We start from the raw sequence: 22,826 nt of genomic DNA, 5'->3' as shown, positions 1-22,826 counted from the left end.
TTCAATAAATTAAATTAAAAGCCAGCATTAGTAGATTCAACCCCATTTTCATTTGCTAAGTGTTATGTTATAAGATTAGGAACCCATTCTACACACTTCAGGTATTCAGTTATCTGGTGATATATAATCTCAATTAGTAATCAAATATCTTTAATAACATTATTGAATGGCTCTGGGGCATGTTACTATTTAGAAAATGCCATAGGCTGCTATATATTTCATTGATGGTCTTTATTTTACTGGAAGGTCCAATATAAACTTAGTGATGACAGCGGTGGTAAGGAACAATACTAGAGTGGGAAGAAGTTATTTACCTGCAAGAGAAGAAATTAGATACTTGTTGCTGACTACTCACACTGGAAATAAGGAAGGGTCTAGTAATCTACTTCAAGGCAGCTAATTGAAGAAAGAAGTATAATTCAATCCACACAAGAACTACTCCTTAACTTCTAGAAAAGATGTTTTGAATGAGGTAAACTGGATAACAGAGAAGAGAATTTCAACAGAGTGCCAAGAGTCTGGCAAGATAGCATGGTTTTTCATCTGACACGACCACCATGGTGGGGAGGTAATTTAACAGGAAGCAGAAGTGTATTTGCAAAAAAGACAAGAGGCTTTGCCTTCCAGAAAGCTTTAAGTTGCTATGTATGAGTTTGATCTCTCTTGTGTGTCCTTGAACCTTAAAGAAAAGGATGCTATCAAGAGTAAGGATAAGATGTTTTTGACAGTGGCAGTTTGTTCATAGGGGCAGGATGGTGCTGTGTTAAACAGGGGAGAATGGGTCGTGAAGTCTGATTGCTTGGGTTCAAATCCACCTTCTACAATCAGCTATGCAACTCAGGCATTTAACCTCTCTGAGGATTAAAAGGAGATCATTTGGGGACCAACCTTGTGGACTGGACGTAGGGGTAAAGGAGACAGCAACATAGGTTAAGTGTTTAATACAAAGACTGCAGGTGGTAAGCACTCAGTTCATTATCTAACATATTCACTAACACGTGTTCAATAATTTCCCAAGTTGTAAACAAGATGCATGTAACAGGAAGAAATGAAGGTGAATGGAAAGAAGAGAAATTGTAGATGAAAAATTTCTTGTGGCCTTAGTTTTAACAGCGTGCATGGGTAGAACTGCTTTGGATACTAATGTCTCATCAGCTCAGGAGCACAAAAAGGTCAAACAGGTCACTCCCCAGAGCAGCTGTGTGAGTAATTTTGAATGAACATTACAGGAACAAAGCAGAGAGCAGTGTTCTGAAAGAGAACGAGCACTCTCCAGGACGAGTTTCAAAGCCTGTCACAAATGCTTGGGGGGCGCCCACTGAACTGCAGTCTATTATACAGATATTCTATGCTTACAGGCAATCGATTTCAGAGAATTCAATCAATTATGCTTATAATAGAAATATATTAATTCTACATTATCAACTGACAACCTGGAAAAATAAAATGTTCAGCTATTATGCCATGCAAAAGACAGAATTTGGGAGCAGAGGATTGGGAAGGGTTGGGCCTATACTTTGCACTAAATACTCTGCTAATCTCCAGAAGTGCCACTGGCAAGCATTTAATAAATTCTATTTAAATAGGATCTGGCTTGGACATTTGTCTCTTTTTAACTTGTTTGATTGGTTTACCTGTTTCAAATCAAGATGTCTTAAAATTAAATTTCCGCATGAACAAATTGAGAAAAACATCTGAATTGACACTGAGTAAATCAAAACTTTTTTAGGGTAAATTTTTTTCTCAAGGTTCATGATTCACCTGACAGCTAGAATGATAATTGAAGTTAATAAATGGAGAATTTGTGGTATGAAAAATGTTATCATATAACTGAGAAACAAAGTTGGCTGGTAATTTATTTAAAACTTGAACTTTCTACTTAAAAATAGAAACATTTTTATTACTTTTCTAAATAAGGTGGGTTTAAAAGCCCCTACCACAATGTCTCAATGGGGAAAGTACTCAATAAATGTCAGATTTAAATATTAGTAGAATATAAATGAGCTCCTGACAGTGCGTAACAGGAGTTCCAGATTTTATTTCACAGTACTGGCTTGTGACAATTCATCCTACTGACGTCAACATTTATGTTGTGTTTCCTTCCTCTGTCTCAGTCCTAGGTCCTGGGTCCCAGGAAAAGCAGGCAAGCAATATACCCACTGGTAAGGAAAATTAAGCAGTATGTCTTTGGTGTCTGCCTGAGAAATGAATTAAAAAGGGTGAGGTAAAAAAGCACAGGATCTCAAGAATAAGCAGCTCATAATTTCCTTCTTAATTTAAACTATTCTGATGTTAAATTGTAGACGGATGTAACGATCACACTTTATCAATGACACATTTGTAATCAACATGTAATCAAATGAGGACTCAACTTCATTTCCCAACCTCAGAATCAATCAACCCAAAGACTATTCTCAATTATAATTTCATATTAATACATTCTCAAAGTATTACTTAGTGCTTAATATTAACAAATAAAAGGCTTGTGGGGCCCAATTACAGAAGGAAAATGGACTAAATTTCCACATACATTGTAGTGATAGAAAATTCATGAAGAACTTCACTTCAATGGAACCTAACACACTGATGGTAGTAATGTCATGAGATGGTTGGTCAAGAGACCAAAAAGTTAACAAGCTGGAAACTTAACAAGTTGGGAAGCCAACAGAAGGATAATTAATCACGTGTTTAGGAAAACCATTGGATGGTTAGCATCTTGTTGCTAGGCCATATTTCTAGACAGCAGATATTCTCACATCTTAAAGGACCAGAGCATTTTATTTTTATTTTTGAAAATACAGTATATTTTTCAAATTGATCATGTCTATTTGGGTTTGTCAACTTTTGGGTCTCTCAACGATTTATACACCTATGAAGTTTATGGACTTTCTAATTGATAAGAAATAAAGATACTGACTGGATGTCAATATGTATGATAGCCCTCACTAAAATAAAAGTTTTACACTCACCATGTAGTAAGTGATAGAGTTTGCATATGGTCATATAATAAAACCAATCAGAGAGGGAAAGATGCCTTCAGTGATGTGCCTACTGTAGCTGAATAATGAAATACAAAATATATTTGAGGTTGATTAAAATATAAAAGTAGATTTAGGTATGAAAATAGCTTTACAAATACTTAACAGGACTTGGTACTAAAGAAAATTTGTATTGCTATCTAAGAAAAACGACAAATGTAGGAAAATTTTGATGTTTCAAACATTGCATTGTATCACACAAGTATAAAACCAATTGGGATTTGTTATTCAAATTAGGTTGTTTTTAATGTAATATGAGTTGAATTTTTAAAATAATAATAACATCAGACAGCTGAAGAAAAAGAAAGTCGGAGTGGTTGGAGTAAGAATGCTATTATTTATTAAGCTTGTTCTCTTTACAAATGCCCTCAATACTTAATGTAAAACTCACCCAACCTTTCCCCATCTCTCAGACTGCTTCTGGAAGGTGATGAGAACAAGTGCTTCCCAAGGATAGTCTTCAATCACTAAAAAGGGTGCCATGTATTTTGGCAGTCAAAGCAGTAGACTCAGAGACACTGAGAAGTGACTGGTGGTTACCATGGGGGAAGGGGTGGGGTGGGTAGGCAGGGAGGTGGAGGGGAATAAAGGGGCACAAAAATTCTCAATCATAATATAGCACAGAGAATATAGCCAGTGGTTCTGTAAGATCTTTCTTTGTTGACAGACAGTAACTGCACTAGTGGGGGTGAGGATTCACTAATGTGGGAAACTGGTGAACCACTGCGTTGTGTACTTGACACCAATATAAGATTGTCTATCAACTACAAAAAGAAAAAATACATAAAAAGTACAACAGAAAGTATTCACATTCCTTTTCCTCCTTTTTTCTTGCTGGTCTCTTCTTCACTTTTCCCTAGAAGTCATTAATGTTAGGTTAATAATTTTTCCTTTATATTAAAGCATTTGGTGCTAGACTTTCTGGTTTAAAATGAGAGTTTTTCTGTAATTTCTCCCTGCTGATACGTTGATTGAGATCCTACACCTGTTCTTGTCCTATTTAGGGCCAGCGCAGCATGCCAGATTTCTACTCGGGAAGAACTGGAGCGGGACTGGGCACTGGGGTGAGGCTGAATCACTGTGTGATTGAGGGTGGCAGGAAATGGGAAGGGCACACAGGTGTAGCTCTTGGACTGCAGATCAGATCTTGGACTGTGGGAACTAATACTGTTTCACGTTGCGGTCCTTCACCTTTCTTTTTAAAAAAACTAACCCACTGTCTCTCTACTCACAGGGAAGAATTAGGCTGCTATCTTGCCAACTCTCAACTCTGTAGAATTCTTCCTAATTAGTTATGCATTAATAGGAAATAGACTAATTAAATGTAGAAAGTTTTATGTTAATCTCCCAAATGTAAGTACTTTCAACAAGTCATTCAGGCTATTACTTTACTTACATCTTTTCTTCCACAATATTAATGCCTTTAGTTTACTCAAAATATGGCCAGTTTATAAAACCCAACAGAATCACCCCCAAATCATGGCTCACTTGATGTTTGGGTGATAAAACCATTACATGACTGACTGAATTTTTTATTAAGTTTTTACATATGAAAATTCATCACAGCTTAAGAATTTGGAGGTGTTTTAGAGAATTGGCCCATGTCACGCCATTTCATTGCCTTGATCATTTAAATATACCTTTGATATGATTTGTGAATTTGGTATACAGATTAACTTAAAAGATATGAAGACAAGCACACTCATAAACACATGAATGATCCAATAAGCAGGCAACAAAAATGTCCTACTGAGCTCGGCAAAAGCATTATTTCTTCCTTGTTGAAGGTATCAGCATATGCTACATCTTATGCTGCACAAGTGCAGTCATTAAATATTGTGAAATGTACAGCAGGCCAGGAAGCTCTAACTAGCTAGTCAAAGTCACTCATACCTGTGTGTTCGTATTTATGTCGCAGAAGGGAACTGCTTTTCTGGAATGTCTTGTCACATAAGTCACATGCATACATGCCACTCTCTGTCTTCTTGATCTTCTTTCGAGACAGACAGGAATCGGAGTCTGTCATGTCATCTAGGCCTGACATGTAGTCTTGTGCTCCATCAAGCAATTCTCCCTGTGATAGAATCACACAGTTCAACACAGTCTCTTCTCTTTGTGTTTGTACCAAACAACTTCATATAGGCTGACATTTGGAGAACTCCCAAAGTGCTTGCAATTTATCAACCTCATTTTTAAAAACACTTATTACTCCCCATGAACAATACATGAGGTCTTGCAGCTCAACAAAAATATAAATTTTCCTCTGCCTTTGGTAGAGCTCGCTGTTTTTCAAGGATAGAAAACAGTCATCTCTGAAGGTGAGGAAGATGCAAAATTTTCTAAAATTCTTCTTTTTCTTTATATTAGAAAACATACACAAGTGCTAGAATTTGTGTGTTTTCTAGTGTGGTTAACTTTAGAAGTGATCTGTAGCTGTGGAAACCCCATTTTAATTGAATTTTATATTTAGGTACAAAATGTTATTATTATGCAATCTATTTAAATGTATGTCTACCAACTAAAGGCCTCAAGCTAAATTTTTATATTTAATTTTCTAATCTGAAATAGGGAATATTAATAACACTTTTTATCAATGTTCTATCTATGTTAAAACAGCCTTCAGCATTGAGCAATAATGAATGTGGATCAGTAAATTATTAAATTTCTTGATATTTATTTTGTCTTGATCCAAAGGAGTACAAACTTGCATGATAACATACATTTCCATTTGCTAGCCCACAGTTCAGTTTTCTTAGACTATGTTTGCACTAATTAATATTAGAGAAGATTAAATAGGCTTAAATACATTTACAAAGAGGGCAGATGTACTGTAAATTGGAATACAGGAACAGCTGTTACAGAGGTTCCCTGCTACTTATGCTCCTATTTTACAAACAGGGACTACACTCCATGATGTCAAAACATGCCTGCTTTTGTATTTGAAAAACCACAAATTATTTACTAGTTTGAAAATTACAAAAGTATGTGGAATGTACAAAATCTTTTAAAAAATACTCTTCAACCTAAACTGTTCTCTATAAAACCAAACATATACCAAATTTATACATGCATTATTGCAAACTGTATATCTGTAAAAGTACATAACTGTTATAAATAATGACTTTCAAGATGTTTGTAAGTCCTTCCAAATACTGTTATCAATGTACAGTTCTGCGAGCAGACTGGACAATCTAAATAAGCCTCAAAAACAAATACTCAATTCTTTATTTTTTAAAGGCAAACGTGCTGTTACCTAGTACAGGGATCCATCGTGTCGCCCTTTATTTGTCAGCCCACTCAGTTTTAAGTTCAAGTTAACACAAACTCTCCTATTTCTGCTCAAAACATGGCACTGGGACTTGTCACTAAGGTATCTTTTTTTTCGTACATGCAGATCAACAATATAATTTTCATCTCCTCCCTTCTGAGCCCCAAAGAGTCTTGTTACCTGAAATCCTTGTTTCCGCTGGTACTTTCTCCTTTGCTGCATGTCAGCAAATGTAGCTGCTCCCGTTGGGTAGGTATAGGCCATGTGTGGTAGGAAACTCATCTGATCCAGTCCCGGGTATGGTCGTAGCCCAGGGATACTGGTCTGGACTGGTGGCATGAAAGAGGCAGGGGGAAATGCGCTTTGTGGAGGGAGAGCCGTGTATAAAGGTTTGGCACTAAATGGGTTCATGCCGAACACTGGATTAGTGCTCTTGTTGTCCAGATTATTGGAATTTGAAAACTCCTTCTTGATAAAAGTCAAGTTTAGAGGCTCATCTGAGTTTTCGGAGGATGAAGAAACACTGTTATGGTCTAAATTTACACTGCTAGCTTTCGTCTTGTTCTTTGTGGCTGTAATACTTTTGGGTTCTCTCATTTGTTTTGGTAACGACAAGTCCAAAGGCTCAGCCTGGAGCTCCTCCGAAGAGAAGCTGTTTGGAGTGTAAGAACTACTGTGGGAGTTTTTAGAAGATGTGGAGGAAAGATTTAAGGGAGAGGGAGTGTTGCTCCTTGAGTGGTCCAATTTCTCAACAGGTTTCATACTGGGAAAGTGGGAAGGTTTTGTTAGCCTGAGAGGAGGGTCACAATTCGTAACGCTGTTGTGGAGTTCTGCTATAGACGGTGACGTGATGGAGTCCATAGGTTTGACGGGAGACCTGGGTAACAAACAGTCTTTTGTAGAAGGGTTACTGTTGGCAGCTAACGGCTTGGAGTTCCTTTCCAGTGATGGTGACCTGGAATTTGAATATTGGTAGACTTTTCGTTGCTCAAACCATTCCTTCACAAATTCCTGAGGAAGGCCCACAGCAATGGAAATTTTCAGCAGTTCATCAGAGTTGGGCTCCATGTTCATAGCATAATATGCTTTAAGTACAGACATGTGGTCCTTGTATGGGTTGATGGGGCTTGTCATTCCTTTCTCAGAAAGTACAGATGACAAGAGGAGGGTTTTATTATCAACAAAAACTCCGGCTTTGTTGGGGACGATGTTGTCATGAGGTTGCAGGACTGCCTTGATCTCTTCGTTCATCTTACAAAGGTAGCGTTCGTGCTGATGCAGGGGAATGGGGCCAGGAAAACTTTCTTTGCAGAACTGGCATGAAAATGGAGTGGTTATGTTGTGGTTCTCAATCATTTTATCATCGGTGACCAGGTCTATTAAAGTACGGAGCTTCTCTTTCTTTATATTACTGATCTGTCTCCTTGAGTCAGTAGTCAAGCTCTGGAGGCAAGCTTTGGCTTCATTGACTTTTTCTAATGTATAGTCAATAATACTTTTAGTGGCACCATTATGACTCACGACTGGAAGACCTACAGGTGGAATATTAGGAGAAGTGACTCCTTGTTCCTCAGGTTGAGAGCATGGATCCTTCATGTGGTAACCTTTCAACTTTGAAATTTCTTCAGCCTTGCAGTCCATTTTTTGCCTGGAAACCGTATTGTCCACAATCTGTAGAACCTTTTGTACCTCACTTAAGTTACTATTCATTGTGGGAAATCCAAGTAGAGGGGCTTCCATCCCTACCCCTAAGTGCTGCATTGGACTCTGAGCAGATGGATGGACTCCTAAAGGGCTGGTGGCACCAAGTGCGCCATTCATAAAGGGACTAGTGCCACTAAACCCGTGTGTGGCCATAAGAACTTTATAGTCATTGAAGTCTAGTGGTTCTGTTTTAATTTTAAGTAAGCCTGTTTGTTCAGACATACTAAGTGGTTTTCCATTCTCCAATTTGTTTCTTAACTGGGTAATAGCTGAATTAGTAGGAGAAGAAGAAACGGAATTGGGAGAAGAACCCGTCTTGATACTGTTTCTCATTCGGCCATTAACAGAGATTAAACCAATACATTTCTTGCTGCTGATGTGTGAACTGTAGGAACCAGAATGGGAGAAACGTTTCTTGCAGTTTGGGCACTCATACGGTTTTTCACCTAAAAAGATAATTAAAATGAAAGTTACATTTCTTTGATTGAGCAACCACTGCAGTTGTCTTCCAAGACAGGAATTTGTGAAACCAAATGAAAAGAACACAATGGGGTACCTCTACATTCTAGGTGCTTAGATTAGAAATATGTGGTCGTAACTGTTTCTGGGCTTTATCTACCCTGAGAGGACATAATTCAAGATGTTAGCAGTGGAAGGTGAGGGCTATCTATGCCTCTTTCAGCCAGGATCCCAAATCTTGTCTTGCCATCGGCAGCCTCCTATTTAAACAGAGTGTCAGATTAATGTGTGGTCAATAGCACAATAAAGATGTCACAGTATTTAAAGGGAAGTGGAGCCATGGCTTTAATCAACTCTGTGGAGATTCCATTGATTCTACCAATCCAACTAGTCCTTTGAATAGCATCCAATTTGGTAATAAAATGCTTGGCAGAGCTATGAAAATAGTTATAAAGGAGAAATCTCAGTGGTAGGATGCTGTTCTGTGATATACAGCTCTCAGGAACCAAGGAGCATTTATCATACAAAAGCTCTTATCCAAAATTCTCCAACTTTTTCTTTCATGACTAGGTATCAAAAATGAGTATTGTTCAGAATTTGCCAGCTGAGTGTTCTTCAGGTCAAAAACATTTAATCTGTAGAAGAGGTTTTTAAAAGGACAAAGAGGAGCTACTCCTAGACTTTGTAATAAATACATCAAAGCATTTGCAGTGTTTAGCAAGCATCGCACCCTCTTCTTTTTATAAGATCATGCTCTTGGTAGTACATAGTCTCGTGAAGAGCAAGCAGGCATGCACAATTTATGAAATAAATGGCTCATTCCAAAAAGCAACAAACAGGATCGTGCACATTTTAGACAATCTTTTTAAACTCCCCTGATGAAACAAAATGCAAACAGGAGCACCAGCACCTCTGCTACTCACCACTGTGAATGCGCAGGTGCTCTTTTAGATGGTGTTTATATTTGAAGGCTTTGCCGCACTCTGTGCATTTGAACTTGCGATTACCTGCTCCTTGGGTCAACAGTTGGTGCTATAAAAAAGGAAACACTGACATCAGTTTTGTGTAGCAGGAACAAAGGACATTTGTTACAGATATTTTTTAAAGGCCTCTATTTTTCAGAAGGGCCAAAAGGTTTGAGTGCATGTTTATTTATTTGCCCAGTCTTTCAGAGTTGCAATAAAAGTGATAATGTTGGCAATAAAATTGGAACAAGTAAAAACAACAACAACAAAAAAGCGCTTTCCCATGTGCATCCAACACTTGTTTTAGAATTATCTCTGTAGTCTCTTTTCCAAAATGTGTCTTTGAGCCTTTGGAGATGAGAAAGTATAATTGTAAAGATGTCTGTGGCTCTCTGTTTACTGCAAATTCTAAAATCTGAGGATTCCCTGTTGGAATGCAACTATTTTGTCAAGAAAAAAATAAATACTTTCCTGAAAATTCTAAATAGTCTATAAAAATACTCCCCACATGACAACTAATTTTATCAAATTTTCTGTAGCAGGATACAAGTACATCTTACACTGAAGCAACACCAAATTTAAAGAAGAAAAAAGAAACCACACATACACACACACACACAAATCCTTGACTATAAATATTTCATTACATGATAAGCATGTTTAAATATCCCACTCACTGCTCTAGTAGCAAATGTAAACTCTGTTTTTCCTGAGCTATTGCATATCAGATTTGATTCAGTATCAAATGTAAGAGACAACATCTTAGACTCTAGCTGCTTGAGCAGCTTTATCACAGGCCAGTAGGAAAGACTGCAATGACTTTTCATTTTCCTTTTTAGTAGTATGCTAGGGAGTTGGACAAAAAAGAAAAAAAAAGTTTGCTGAAAAGACAAGTTAAAAGCAGCAGAGATATAATCAAACACAGCTGACCTTTTTGAGCAAGGGAAAAAAAGCACTGTGACTTAGAATTCGGAGAAAAAAAAAATACAGTCATCCACTCTGGATGCTCAAGGTAGGAGGTCAGCCTTTTTCAAGCAGCAATGACACAAAAGCCTTTTGCAAAAAGACAGCACAGAAACGGTATGACAACTGCTAGGGTGTGCTGAATCTTCCCACATTCCTAGTGAGACAGATGGTGTTACATGGGACACAGGGAGGTTTGTTCAAACAGCAGCAACCTTCAAAGATCAAGCGGAGCCCAGCCTGCCGAGCGCCATTGAGGGACCAGCGCTCATATGTTGCTGAGTTGCATAAACAAACAGCAACAGCTGCTTTGTCTCCCCCCACAGCCCTCAGAGGACTACTATAAACTTTAGTTGTGCCACTGTTAATATGATACAATCATTTTAATTTACTAATTGTAAATGCCATGAGCAAATGAGGGGACTTTTCAACACCAAAGCTACCATTCATAATGCGCCAACACAATCACACTTCTGCATGTGAAATTTAAAGCAGTTATGCTAGATAAATATCTAGGCACTCTTTTTTTTTTTTCCTAGAGTTTTGTGCATACAAGCAAGGGGAGATAAACTGTTACATAAGTATAACTAGGCAAGCATAGATTTTATCACTGCTTTTTGCAAAACATTCAGGTGACAAGCCCAACCAGATATAAATGGAATGATTTTTAAATAGTGAAATTCCATAATATAGTATCATCACCATGGCTTGATTGTGTTTCTTCAAAGAAAATAAAGCCCCTAAGAATTTTCTGAACATTCTGCTTAATAATTTTTAAAACAGCTATGGTGTGAAGGCATATATAGGGTGATTCCAGATCCGTGGGGCCAGGGATGGGGACTTAAGGAACATACATTTCTGTTACCATCTGAACACATCATAATATCAATCTGCACTCAATTCTCCCAGGAGGACAGAAAGAGCAGTGTTGCTTAAACATTTAAGGGACACTGAATCAATCCTATTCAATCATTTTAAGAATTTAAGAAGCTATGCTTACCTGTTCAACATAGAGTTTTTATTTTTAACATAAGTAAGCCAAGAGAGTCAGAGGAATTTTAACATTTAGCTACAAATATGCACATCAAAAAGGGAACATTTTAAATGTATGTCCAACATTTTAGTGTTAATCTAGTTTATTCAATTTATATGCACATACAGAATATGCCTTTTTGATTTCCTTAAAACACTTAGACTTCATAAACTAGTAGCAGCTTGTAAAAATACTCTAAGTAATTGAAGGTATTATATGACAAATGGAAGAAATATACACTTCTTTTACTATGACTTAGATGCTATATAAAAAAATTCTAAAACTAGGTAAAAAATGGAATTAAAATTGCTGAGATGTTTAATAATGTATAATTAAAATGCCACAATTTCATTCACTTTTTGTGGAACATAAAAATGAAACTAAAGTCAAGTTAAAGTGCAAATAAAATTTCTAAATTAGAAATTAACACACTCACTCGATCGTGAACATAAGACTATTAAATCATATTAGAAGAGACCATCAAAAAATCATTTAGACCTCAATTAAAGCTATTACCATTAAAAGATCTGCATCTTCAAAATGCCATGAAAAATTAATAATGATTGCCAATCAAAGCAATATCGTTTCTCTAAGGGGTTATTATAGAAAGAAATCACTTAAAACCAACCCCCCACCTGATCTGTCCCTGGCTTGTGCGTCACCATATGCCGCTCGAGCTGGGTGCGGTAGGCAAACGTGTAGCTACAAAGAGGGCAGGAAAAGTTCTCCTCATTCTTCTCGTGGCGGTACTTGATGTGCTCCTTCAGGGATGTCAAGCGCTTGTAGCCCCGGTCGCAGTAGGGGCAGGTCAGCAGTTGGGCAAAAGCATCTGGAGTTCCAGGTGGCAGGTCTGGAGCCGAGAGACGAGAGGGAGAGAAGCAGGCCAAAAGGTCAGTAAATCAATGGCAGCTAATGGGCTGACTGCCCGGGATGGTATGACAGGAATCACGGCAATCTGCTCCACGAGAGTGCCATCGTCGCCCTCGGCCTCCGCACACACCAGTCCCCTCGCACACCCAGGACAGACTTGTCGGAATCAGCTCACACTGTGCTGCACAATTAATTAATTACTTGAGCTTTTGGGGGGAAATTTAAACAGCTGATAAACGAGGCGATTCTCTTTAGGTGACTGACAGTTTGTCGTAAACCTTTAGTCACGTGTGACTGGGGAATTCACAGCGTGAGGGAGCTTTTCAGGTGTCAGTTAAGAAGAACAAAAGGTTAGGGTCAACTCCTAAACTTTTTTTTTCCTCAAAAGTGAAATATTTCAGAAAGATAGGAATCAATTTAGATATTTTTATCTCCTAGAAAGAGGCTCTAATTGTTCTTGTTCTTTATTGGATGTACAAATGACACAAATTTGCTGACAAAAAAATTTCACAATACCCTAAAATTACAGTTCTAATCTTTGCTCATGAAATTCCATGCCTCTGCAGCTGTTCTTCAAATTTTAAGGTAAACACCCAGGCATGTAGTGCATTTGTAATTGTAACAGCTGCAGAGGTCAGTGTAGTGGCTAAAAATGAATTACAGCCTCACCATTTTCTTCTTGCCCATTGGCCTCTGGCGTGCCAAGGCGAGACAGCTCCTCAGGGGCTTCTGGGTAAATAATGGCTGTGTCACTGCGCTGCAGGTACTCCTCGATGCTGACTGCATGGCCATCGCGCTCCTCCAGTTTTCTTTTGGCAAAGTATTCTTCAAAGTCTGATGTGCAATTTGCATTCTTAACTGAAATTATAAAAGGAGAAGAAATGTCCTTCTAGGGCCTCCTTCCTAGGTGCCCAAGCCCACTTACATCATTGTTAGTAAGCAATGTGGACTTGTTAAAAGACCACAAACACCTAGTTTATTTGTAAGAAGTATTGAAGATGACCAGTTATTGATTGAGTGTTGAGCCTCATAACATATGTGAAAGACAGAGGATAATATGCCTAAGTTACATAGGCACATTTTCTTCTTTCTGCAATACTCATCTGTGTAATTCCCAAGGAATGAAGGAAATTTTAAGATGTCTTTTAGGGAAAATTAAAGAAAAACAACAGAACTACATCCTGAGGTCCCTAAACATGAAAGATAATATGAGCTCAAAGCTTCTTTAATGGTCTATATAAAACTCCCTTTTCTTTTAAGAAAGGTATATTTAATTTTTTATTGTCCACTAAACTTAACATTTCTAACCACAGATACATCCTGTTGCTAAATATAAGCTTTTAACCTTCTACTCTCTGAATATCACAGATGGCCAGGACTGCACACTCTGAGACAGATGCGAAAGGATGGATATTCCTAGAGAGATAATAATGGGACTTTGTTAAAACATCATGGGATGTGGCAGTTTATCTTTCCCTATAATTTCAATATTTAGCTCAGCATTTTAAAGCTGACTAAAAATAAAATTAAGCTCACAACTGATAGAAATAAAAGTAACAGAGGGAGTTATGAAGCTGGCTATATTTGCTGTGTGATTTTATATGATTTTTAACTTTTGTAATTATGACTCTATTCCCATGAAACGAATAATAGTTGTAAATCAATTTTAGCAACTTGTGTCACTTTTTATTTTTGAAATTTCTAGATATGTTTCTGAAATAAGCTGTGGCTTAAATATCCTAAATAAAGTTTTTTATGCCTAAGACAGAGTTGGCAGATTGGCTGGTACATTATTCTCTTCCACGAGTAGGTTAAAAAAAGGCCTTTGCTGGTACAATTAATGGCGGAGTCCTACTTCCGCCATTTCTGAGAGCAGTTAACCTTAATCTCACCATATTCTACAACTCACCTTCTCTGCCATAGAAGGTATTACAATATTTGCCATACTAGTTATCCCTGGCAGGCTATGGCAGAGTGATATTCAAGCAAGCTAGTCAAATTTTATTTTTATTTTTGGCTTTCACTATTATGAACTTGTGGATTGTAGATGAAAAGAATAGAAAGCGGAACTTTCCATTAATTCAACAAGTATTTACTCAATGCCTGGTATATGGTAAGCATCATGTCTTGTTTTGATAAGAAAAAAGAGATCTAGTCTCATCCTTCAGGAAGCCACGAGATATTCATATTATCTCAAAAACAAATATAACATTGTAAACTCAAATATTATGAGATAAAGTTGTATGGTAGTAGTATGAGTGACAGGAGGACATGGTGGGGTCTGGAAGATCAGGACAGTTTTAATTGAGAAAGAGTGAAATTAACTAGCTTTGGAAGCTGGGGAAGGGCAGCATGTACATGATGGTGGTGACTAGAAGGTGCATTTCGCCATGTGAAGTACAGGGCTGGAGGACAGAGAGTGAAAGGGGAGCGGTATGCTGTAAAGGCAGAGAGGCAGGCGGGAAGCAGACCATGCAGTGTGCCATAGCTCTGTTAAAGGTTTCTGTTTCATTCTAAGAGAAACAGGGAGCTATTGAAGGATATCAAGCAAAGAGGATGGTTGGATGAAATTATGGCTTATCTGCATTATTAAATGACAGCTCTGGCTATAGTACAAAAGGAGATTGCAGTCAAAGAAAAATTGATTCTGGGAAACCAGTTAGGAGTCTCTTGCCATAGACCAAACAAAAGATATAGGTTAAGGAATTAGTGATGAAACTATGAGAAATGACTGGATGTGATAGATACTTAAGAAGTGAAATCACAAGGCCTGGAGAAGGACTGGATGTGCCAAGGAGGGAGAGACTAAGATCCTCCTTTAGGTTCAGGCTTGCTGAATTTGAGTGGATGGCAGGTGACATGCACCAAAGCAGGGAGTACTGGAATTCTAGAAAGACTTGAAGCTATGAACTAATACAGTGGGTCAAATAAAAGGAAACTGGGGTGAGGGGGGAGGGGATTATGCTATATAGACTATTAGACTAAGTGCTAACAATCCTGAATGCTGTGATCTCAAACCCTTCTCTTTTGCCACTCCAAATTCTGGTAAGTTTAGTAAGAGCAAAAGTCTGATTCCAAAACCTGTATTTCCTTCAAATATAAGTTTGGAATATGCAATAGTTGATTAAGGTTTTATATCTTGAAATTTCACTTAAATCTTTTCTTTGAATCTTAAGTCTTGAATCTTTTCTTCAAAGAACATGGACATTGCTTAAGATCACTTTTCCACAGGTATACTCATGATGCCATCGACACTTTCCAAATGATCCCTATTGGCGGTGATTGTGATGGTCATTTAATGTGAACCACTGAGTCACTAGGGAGTATGAAGGAACAGCCAACTTGCACAGACTATTTGTTCATTGTTTTGCATCATCAAAATAACTTTGGATAGATCAGAAAGCACCTTCTGTTTTTAAGGGCAGGAAAAGATAAAGGGAACAAAATGGTGGACCCAAGATGAACTTCTGAGCAACTTGACTTATCTGACTAGCAACTGACTTCTTTTTCAGTACTGTGGCAGTAGAAATAAGTAAGAGCCCCTTTCTGAACCCAGACCTACTCGAATGTCATCAAATGTTTAAGACATGACTTATTTAAGCTTTTCAAGAAAATTTTCCCTTTTGACAATCCTTAGTGTAACCTAGAAAACATGGATGATGTACATTTGACATCCTCATTTTAGCTTGATATTTCAGCAACTATTTGAATTATTTGGCTATCTTTGCATGGATTTTCATTTGCATATGAATGTTTCTATCAGAAATGTAACCAAATGCAAATTAAATTGGATTTGCATTAATAGCCTTTCAGCTTTAAAAAAAAGGAAAATTCTGATTTTTTTTGGATAGGCAAACCAACCTGCATCTAGACACACTACCAGTGCCTGGGGAGGCAATTCACTTATTCGATCAAATCTGGCCATGCTGGATTTCTACATCAGATGTGATGGGAACAAAAGACATCAATCATGTTCTGTCTTTAAGAATTATCTTTGATCATCTTTGTATCCAGAGCATTGAGGATACTGCCTAGAAATTAGTAGGCTCTCAAGAATCATTTATAGAATGAATGTGGAGTAAATTATGTCCTTAACACAAATCTTGTTGTAGAAGTCTTCCAGTAAAAGGAAGCATAATATCCCTACAGTTGAGTTAGGATGTTAGACCTACTCTTCAGGCAATTTTAGAACAATTATGTGATGAACTGTGTAGTCGTGATCATAAATACTTGCAAGAGTTTGATAGCGCTCATTGTGAGGGGCCTCAAGAAGAAGATAGCCCTCAACCATTTAAATCTGTTTGCCTCATCAGGATTTTCTTCATGTGGTATGGATATGTTATTAGTTTATATCTCATATATATAGACTCATAAAAGTGGATTAGAATGTAGCTTTCCATGAATTAGGTATAAACACCATAAATAATTTGGTTTATCCCTATTGCTGCTCTGGGTGCTAGTAACATGTATTTTCTGCCCAAAACATTTTCCTTTGCCTGGGAACAGCTTCCCATTTTCCCTATTGCCAAACTTTATGGCACCCAAGGGATCTGCCATGTTATTGCACGAACCTGCTCCCCCAGCCACAGGGGACCAACCTGTACCTGAAGTGAACCAATCTTAGTCTTCCATCCTCCAGGCCAAATGGTTGACTGGTCCAGGGGGAAACAGCAGATCTAGATGTGTCAGTAAAACCCTTCCCTATGATTTCAGGACTTTTGTTCCAAAGAGATCATCAAGACAGTTTTTTTTTTTTCTATAAGTGACTATAGCTATAAGATGCAGAATGAAGAACTGATGTATCCATGTGGAGTAAGATTTATGAAGAGAGGATTGAAGTCCATAGACAGAGAAAAGCAGAGACAAGATGGCAAAACCTGACAGTACATTTCTAGCTGTATTTGCTCCTGAGGCCAAGCTGCATGTAGGTCCTTCCAGTGCTGTCACCCCTCCTTGGATTCTGTGAGCCAGAAAATTCCCTTTCCTGCTTTAGGCTATGTTGTGCTTCAGTCTCTTAGATCCCAAATTACCCTAATTGTTATAATAGTAGAACAGATGATGGGATTAAATTTTGGTTACTCTCAAAATTGTTGAGAAGGATGAAGTCTTGATTCTATTTGGTTTTTACAAAGATTTTGTAATAACATATAGTGAACACAGAAATGAGGTAGAATATTTGTTAGAAAGCTATAGAATGCCCCACTGCATTTTTCTAGTGTAAAATCAACCTGGTTTTTCTTTTTTTTCCTGTAATATTCTCCTTGAACAAACTGTCAAAACACACTGACAAAGTGGTACTGGTATTTATGACCAAACCATTACAAAAATTCACAGGAAATCTCAACTAATTTCTTCCTGTACCTTCATCAAAGATTTTGCATGTAGAACTAAAATTTACTCTAATGTCTTACAGAATTCTCAACCCTGCCTAAGGTCAGGTAAACTTTTCTGTATCCAAAAAAAATTAAATTAATTAAAATGTTTCCTCATCACTAGGTATAGTTTAATATTGTTAGGGTAAATTTCTGGGTTCCTTCACATCAGAAAAGCTTCACATTTCTTATAAATATGTTGGTCGTTGTTACTAATGTTGCTTAATAATGATACTTTCATACATACCTTTATATCTATCTGAGGTATAGATATTTTTAGATGGATAATGATCAATAGCAATGTCGAATGACTTTAAAAAGGATTGCCTAGAAAACAAGCAATGCTAATAGAACTCTAAATAAAGAAATATATTGGTCTTTATAATGGTCATATCTCTGCCCCACCATCCCCCATCATTGAATTGTTTTAGAATTCTTTCTCAAAGATATTTAAAAGTGAGTTTTACTTAGTAGTTCCAAATAGTTAAATTATAATGAGACTTTGATACTTATTCCTTTTCCTTTGGTCCTTCCTTCTCTTTACTTTTATCCCCTTGCCATTTGTTTTCTTTATTTGTAACAAGCATGTGTTCATGTAGGAAGACAGGTCCTCTATTATCACTGTTCTAGTCCCCAGCATGTTTTTAATTATCATAAAAAAATTGAAGAAATAATTTGAATACTATGCTGAGCCACTTTAATAAACATCAAGATGAATAAATATTCTTTCAGAAGAGGAAATATCTTGAAGAGTAGAGAAGGGCTGAAACAAGTACATGTACAAAACTAAGTAGAATCATTCATCCATCCCTTTGTTTAATAATGGTTTATTGAGTGCCTACTAGTGCCAGACCATGTGCTTGGGGTGAGAACAAAATGATGTTGATTGATAATTATTTTCCTACTTTTGCAACTGTCATATTTAAAGGCATCTACATAAAATGGTCACGATTCTGACATATACAGACCTATAAATATGTAAATGTATAGCAGGGGATTATATGTATATGTGTACATAGATATGGACACTTCTGAGTATAATATAGAAATATTATATTTATTCATAATATATATAATATTATATGACTTTTACTCACTTCATATGTCAAGGCAAAGTGATCTGAGGAAGCAATCACAAATCTAGGTAACTGTATCCATCATCTTTTTGAAAAATTGTTTCCTTATCAGCACTTTAGATGATCAGAACACATAGAAAATTATTTCTAATATAGTCATTTGTATTGAATTTTTTAGTTTAAAGAAACCTATACTCAGCATTTGTTGAGGTATACAAATTCTCATGGCTACTTTGTTTAAAGTTGACTAATGAATGGAATGTAAGCATTTCATCATTAAAAATGCATATAGGCCTTTCTGCTAAAGGCTTCCAAAATACACATTGGCACAAGATATCTAAAAGCAGCCATGAGGAAGAGAATGATCTTTTCTGCATTATACAGCTACATGGGCAGTCCAGCAGGGCCTCTGAGTGCTACAGAGGGGTGGGTCAGTCAGGGAAGGCTCATCGGGAGCAACAAAGTTTTCTTCACTTCTTGGGAATTCGTAAAGCATCTTGGCCAGTCCCGCCACACCTGCTGACATGGCTTTCTCAAGGGAACACATGTTCACATGCTAATGAGAATTTCCCATGTGTAACAGCTCTTGGAGAGAGCTGCTGAAAGAACAGGGGAATGGGGATCTGTAGTACACTGCAGGGTCATATGTCTCCCTAAACAGTCTAATTTTAAAGAGGTTTTGTATTAGGGAGTTGTGAATATCAAGATTTAGAGACTATTTTCCATTAGACTGCTTTGATTGCTATGTGTCAGCACAGAATCCATGCCTTTAAAAAAAATTCCCAAGTTAGGTAATATAAATTGAGCTGCACATTACTGTGTAATCTAAAATTCTGAAATTGGTATATTACACACAAAACTCTCAGACTATTTTATTATATCTTAGAGGAGTTTACAAAGTAAGGTGTTTTAGCCCAGCAATTCAGTGCTCTTTTTGTATGCTTTTTGTAGATGCACACAGCACTTAAGGATGCTCAAGGGCAGTGGTTTTCAAAATGTGGTTTCCAGGCCAGCAGCATCAATATTACCTGGGAACTCACCCAAAATGCAAATTATTGGGGTCCAACCCAGACCTATGGAATCAACAGTCTGTTTTAACAAGCCCTTCAAGAGATTCTGATGTTTAAGAGGTTCCCAGTTTAAGAATCACTACTCTAGGAATTCAGTTCTCTGCCTCACCTGGCTAAATAAGGCATTCAGTAACAGGGTTTTGGGAAACAGCACAGAATTGCTCCCCTATCAGGAAGCCTTCCTATGACTATCACAGTGTAAGTCCACACCCAACTTCTGCCCTTATTCAGTATCAGCCACAGAGTTCAATTGTTGAACTTACCACATTACACTGTATTTTTCATTTACATGTCTGTGAGCTAATAGAGGCATCAATTGTATTTTATTCTGCTTTGTATCACCAGCACCTACTATAGTGCTAATGCTCAATAACTGAATTATTAGACCAGGTTCAGGGGCATTAGACCACTCATTTTGGTTAGGCTGCTTATGTTTTTAATCTCAATATCATCATTTGTACAATGAGCTAGTCTCTGCTTTCTGGGGCTCCTCAGAATTTCACAATTCCATAATTTCAATTAATGAATTGCCCTAATCAATTAGCTTTTTTATTCACTGGCTAGGCCTAGAGAGTTTTATCTGTATTCTCCTCAATTAAAAACTCAAAGCAGCATAGTCTTCTGATGGAGGAACAACATACACAGATCGAGAAAAAACATTTTGGAGGTGCCTGGGAACCATAGACAACATCTCAGGGAGAAGGGTGTTTATTAAGCATTTGTTGAATGAATGTAGGAGACACTCAAGAAGCTTGGGCTATCAGTTATTTCTTGTGGGAACCCTTGCTGTGAAGTGGAGATAGCTGCTTCTAATCACAAACAGAGCTAATAAAACCCCAGCAGTCATTAGCCAGGAAGTGACAGGCTCTTCTTGGTGTATACTGATTATAGTCCGAAAATGACCCTCCTGTCTAACCTGCCATATACTCCCTCTGTTTTTCTCTCTTCAGAAACTATCTCTTCCTCTGTTTTATTTTTCAAAACTCATTGTATGAAATTAACTAAAAAAAATGTATGTTAAAAAAATTCTACGGTTTGTATGATGTATCTGACTGGATGACAAAACTCTTCCAACATATAGAAATATGACAGATACTGTAAACAAGAAGAAAATGGCACCCTTTATAATAGTATAACTCTCTCCTTGTTGAGTCCTAAGTGTATTTGAATTATTGGATAAACTGATCTTCCACAATTGATAACACTATAAATCCACTCAACTCTTGTTGAGAACTCATGATCCACCCTGTGTGGCTTCTGTTACCTGTATAAGAAAGCTAGTTAATTTAAAAAGTCTCCATTTGAACTCCATATAGGAGTAATAAGAGAAATTGGCAGCTATTAAATCAAGAACCTACTACTAGTATAGAAACTTCCTGATTCTTTTCCCCACTTCCTTCTATGCTGATGATATGACACACAGAATTAATGTTTCAAGAGGCTTAACTCCCTGCTAGCCTGTGAATCTTATCACTAGTATTACCAAGTTAGGGGAGTCATACGTTGAACCCTGGTGCTTCCTCCAGAAGAAGGTTTGCACTTATCTAGGTCTAGATCTTTACCTGGAATTCAGTGACTCTGGAGATACCCCAGAAGGATCCTCTAAGCCTGCACAGAATTGACGTTTCTATGTGGTACTTTAGGTGGTGAATCCCTCATCCCATGCCTTCCCATCCTGGCTTATACTCAATCATCCTAATGCATTTGGGGAGGTAGAGGCAGGATGGCTGCATAATTTTTGAGGTCCAGTGCAAAATGCCAACAGCAGAGCACTAAACCACTTTTTCATCATGCTTGGTTTCCTCGATATGATTTGAACAGGTCCTAGATGCTGAAAAGATCACTATGCCATTATAAAGCAAGGAGTTCTAAAGAACAACATTGAAACAACATAAAATTAGTATGGGGGAAGCTAATGTAAATGCCAACTTCAATATAAATAAAATATTAAAATTTAAACTTTTCTCTTGATTTTTCTTTTCATGTCCCTGTTCTTCTGAACCCTATGAACTTGTTTCTTTCTTTCTTTCTTTTTTACTGAGTGATCCACATCTAAGTCTATTGGGGTAAAGAGAAAACATTATAAAAATTCTTCAAATTCCCCACTCAAGATGCTCATTTATAAATTCCATTTAATATTTAAAGATTATATTTTCCTAATTTGGATATTTATTATTTTCAATCACATTTCTAAAGGCACTCACTATGGAAAAACTATGAAGCAAAGATGCAATTTTTAGTAACTATTATGGTTAGAGTAAATTTAAAAAAAGTCTCAACCTTAACTTAAGACTAGAGTTCAAGGAAAACTTTATTCACAGTTCATTTTTTTTCCCATTTCACCTACTACTTCTTTATCCCCCCACATGCTTAATGATAGCCTCCTACGTGTGTTCCACTTCTCCAGATTAAATGAAACTGTGTCATCTGTGAAAATATGCCATTCCTCACAGACTTTTCTGGTAGAGCCATTCCTGTTTTCATCTGTCTTCACAGAGCACAGAGGATGGGTCAACATACTCCTTAATTCACATTACCATTTCAAACCAGTGTTACTGTTTTATTAATTGGCTCATCACTTATTTGTTCATTTATTCATTAATTCAACAAATAACCTGATTATCAACCACCCAGGCTGTATAAACACTGTGCTTATTGAATATGAAGAAAAGAAAACTTCACCTCTAGACTCAAAAAGCTTCCAATTGGTAACTTCAATTTTTTGCAGTGTAAGTCATCCAGTTTTGCCATCATGTTTTAGGGCACTACTTAATATGGTTGAAGCAAAATGACACTTGTATCATGACTATGTTTACCCAGGCTGTCATTACTTTCGTTCTGAACGTCTTCATTACTCACAAGATATCCATGCGGAATCTTGCCTTCTTAGTGTTTTGACTTTCGCTAGTCCAGCAACATGGATGGCCACCGTTTGTTATGGGGTAGACCCAGGACAATTTTGTCTCTAGGAACCGGAACTTGGAACTGTCACTCTCTGATTTTAATCT

General features: G+C 37.2%; 1 protein-coding gene across 5 annotated transcripts in view; it reads right to left on the bottom strand.

The window, feature by feature from the left end:
- The window catches only part of ZEB2 (zinc finger E-box binding homeobox 2), a 129,790-nt gene that overhangs the window by 6,239 nt on the left and 100,725 nt on the right, over positions 1 to 22,826 (bottom strand). For all 5 annotated transcript variants that reach the window (XM_036912715.2, XM_036912718.2, XM_036912716.2 and 2 more), the window contains exons 5-9: positions 12,970 to 13,158; positions 12,066 to 12,280; positions 9,393 to 9,501; positions 6,487 to 8,456; positions 4,932 to 5,112 (exon numbers count right to left, since the gene is read on the bottom strand). In XM_036912715.2, the coding sequence (XP_036768610.2) occupies positions 4,932 to 5,112; positions 6,487 to 8,456; positions 9,393 to 9,501; positions 12,066 to 12,280; positions 12,970 to 13,158 (2,664 nt within the window). The remainder of the gene's footprint in view (positions 1 to 4,931; positions 5,113 to 6,486; positions 8,457 to 9,392; positions 9,502 to 12,065; positions 12,281 to 12,969; positions 13,159 to 22,826) is intronic.

This window comes from Manis pentadactyla, chromosome 8 (genome assembly GCF_030020395.1).
Source record: "Manis pentadactyla isolate mManPen7 chromosome 8, mManPen7.hap1, whole genome shotgun sequence".
NCBI classification, from domain to species: domain Eukaryota; kingdom Metazoa; phylum Chordata; class Mammalia; order Pholidota; family Manidae; genus Manis; species Manis pentadactyla.
Note: the sequence above shows the minus strand (reverse complement) of the source record. Positions and strands in the feature narration are given on the sequence as shown.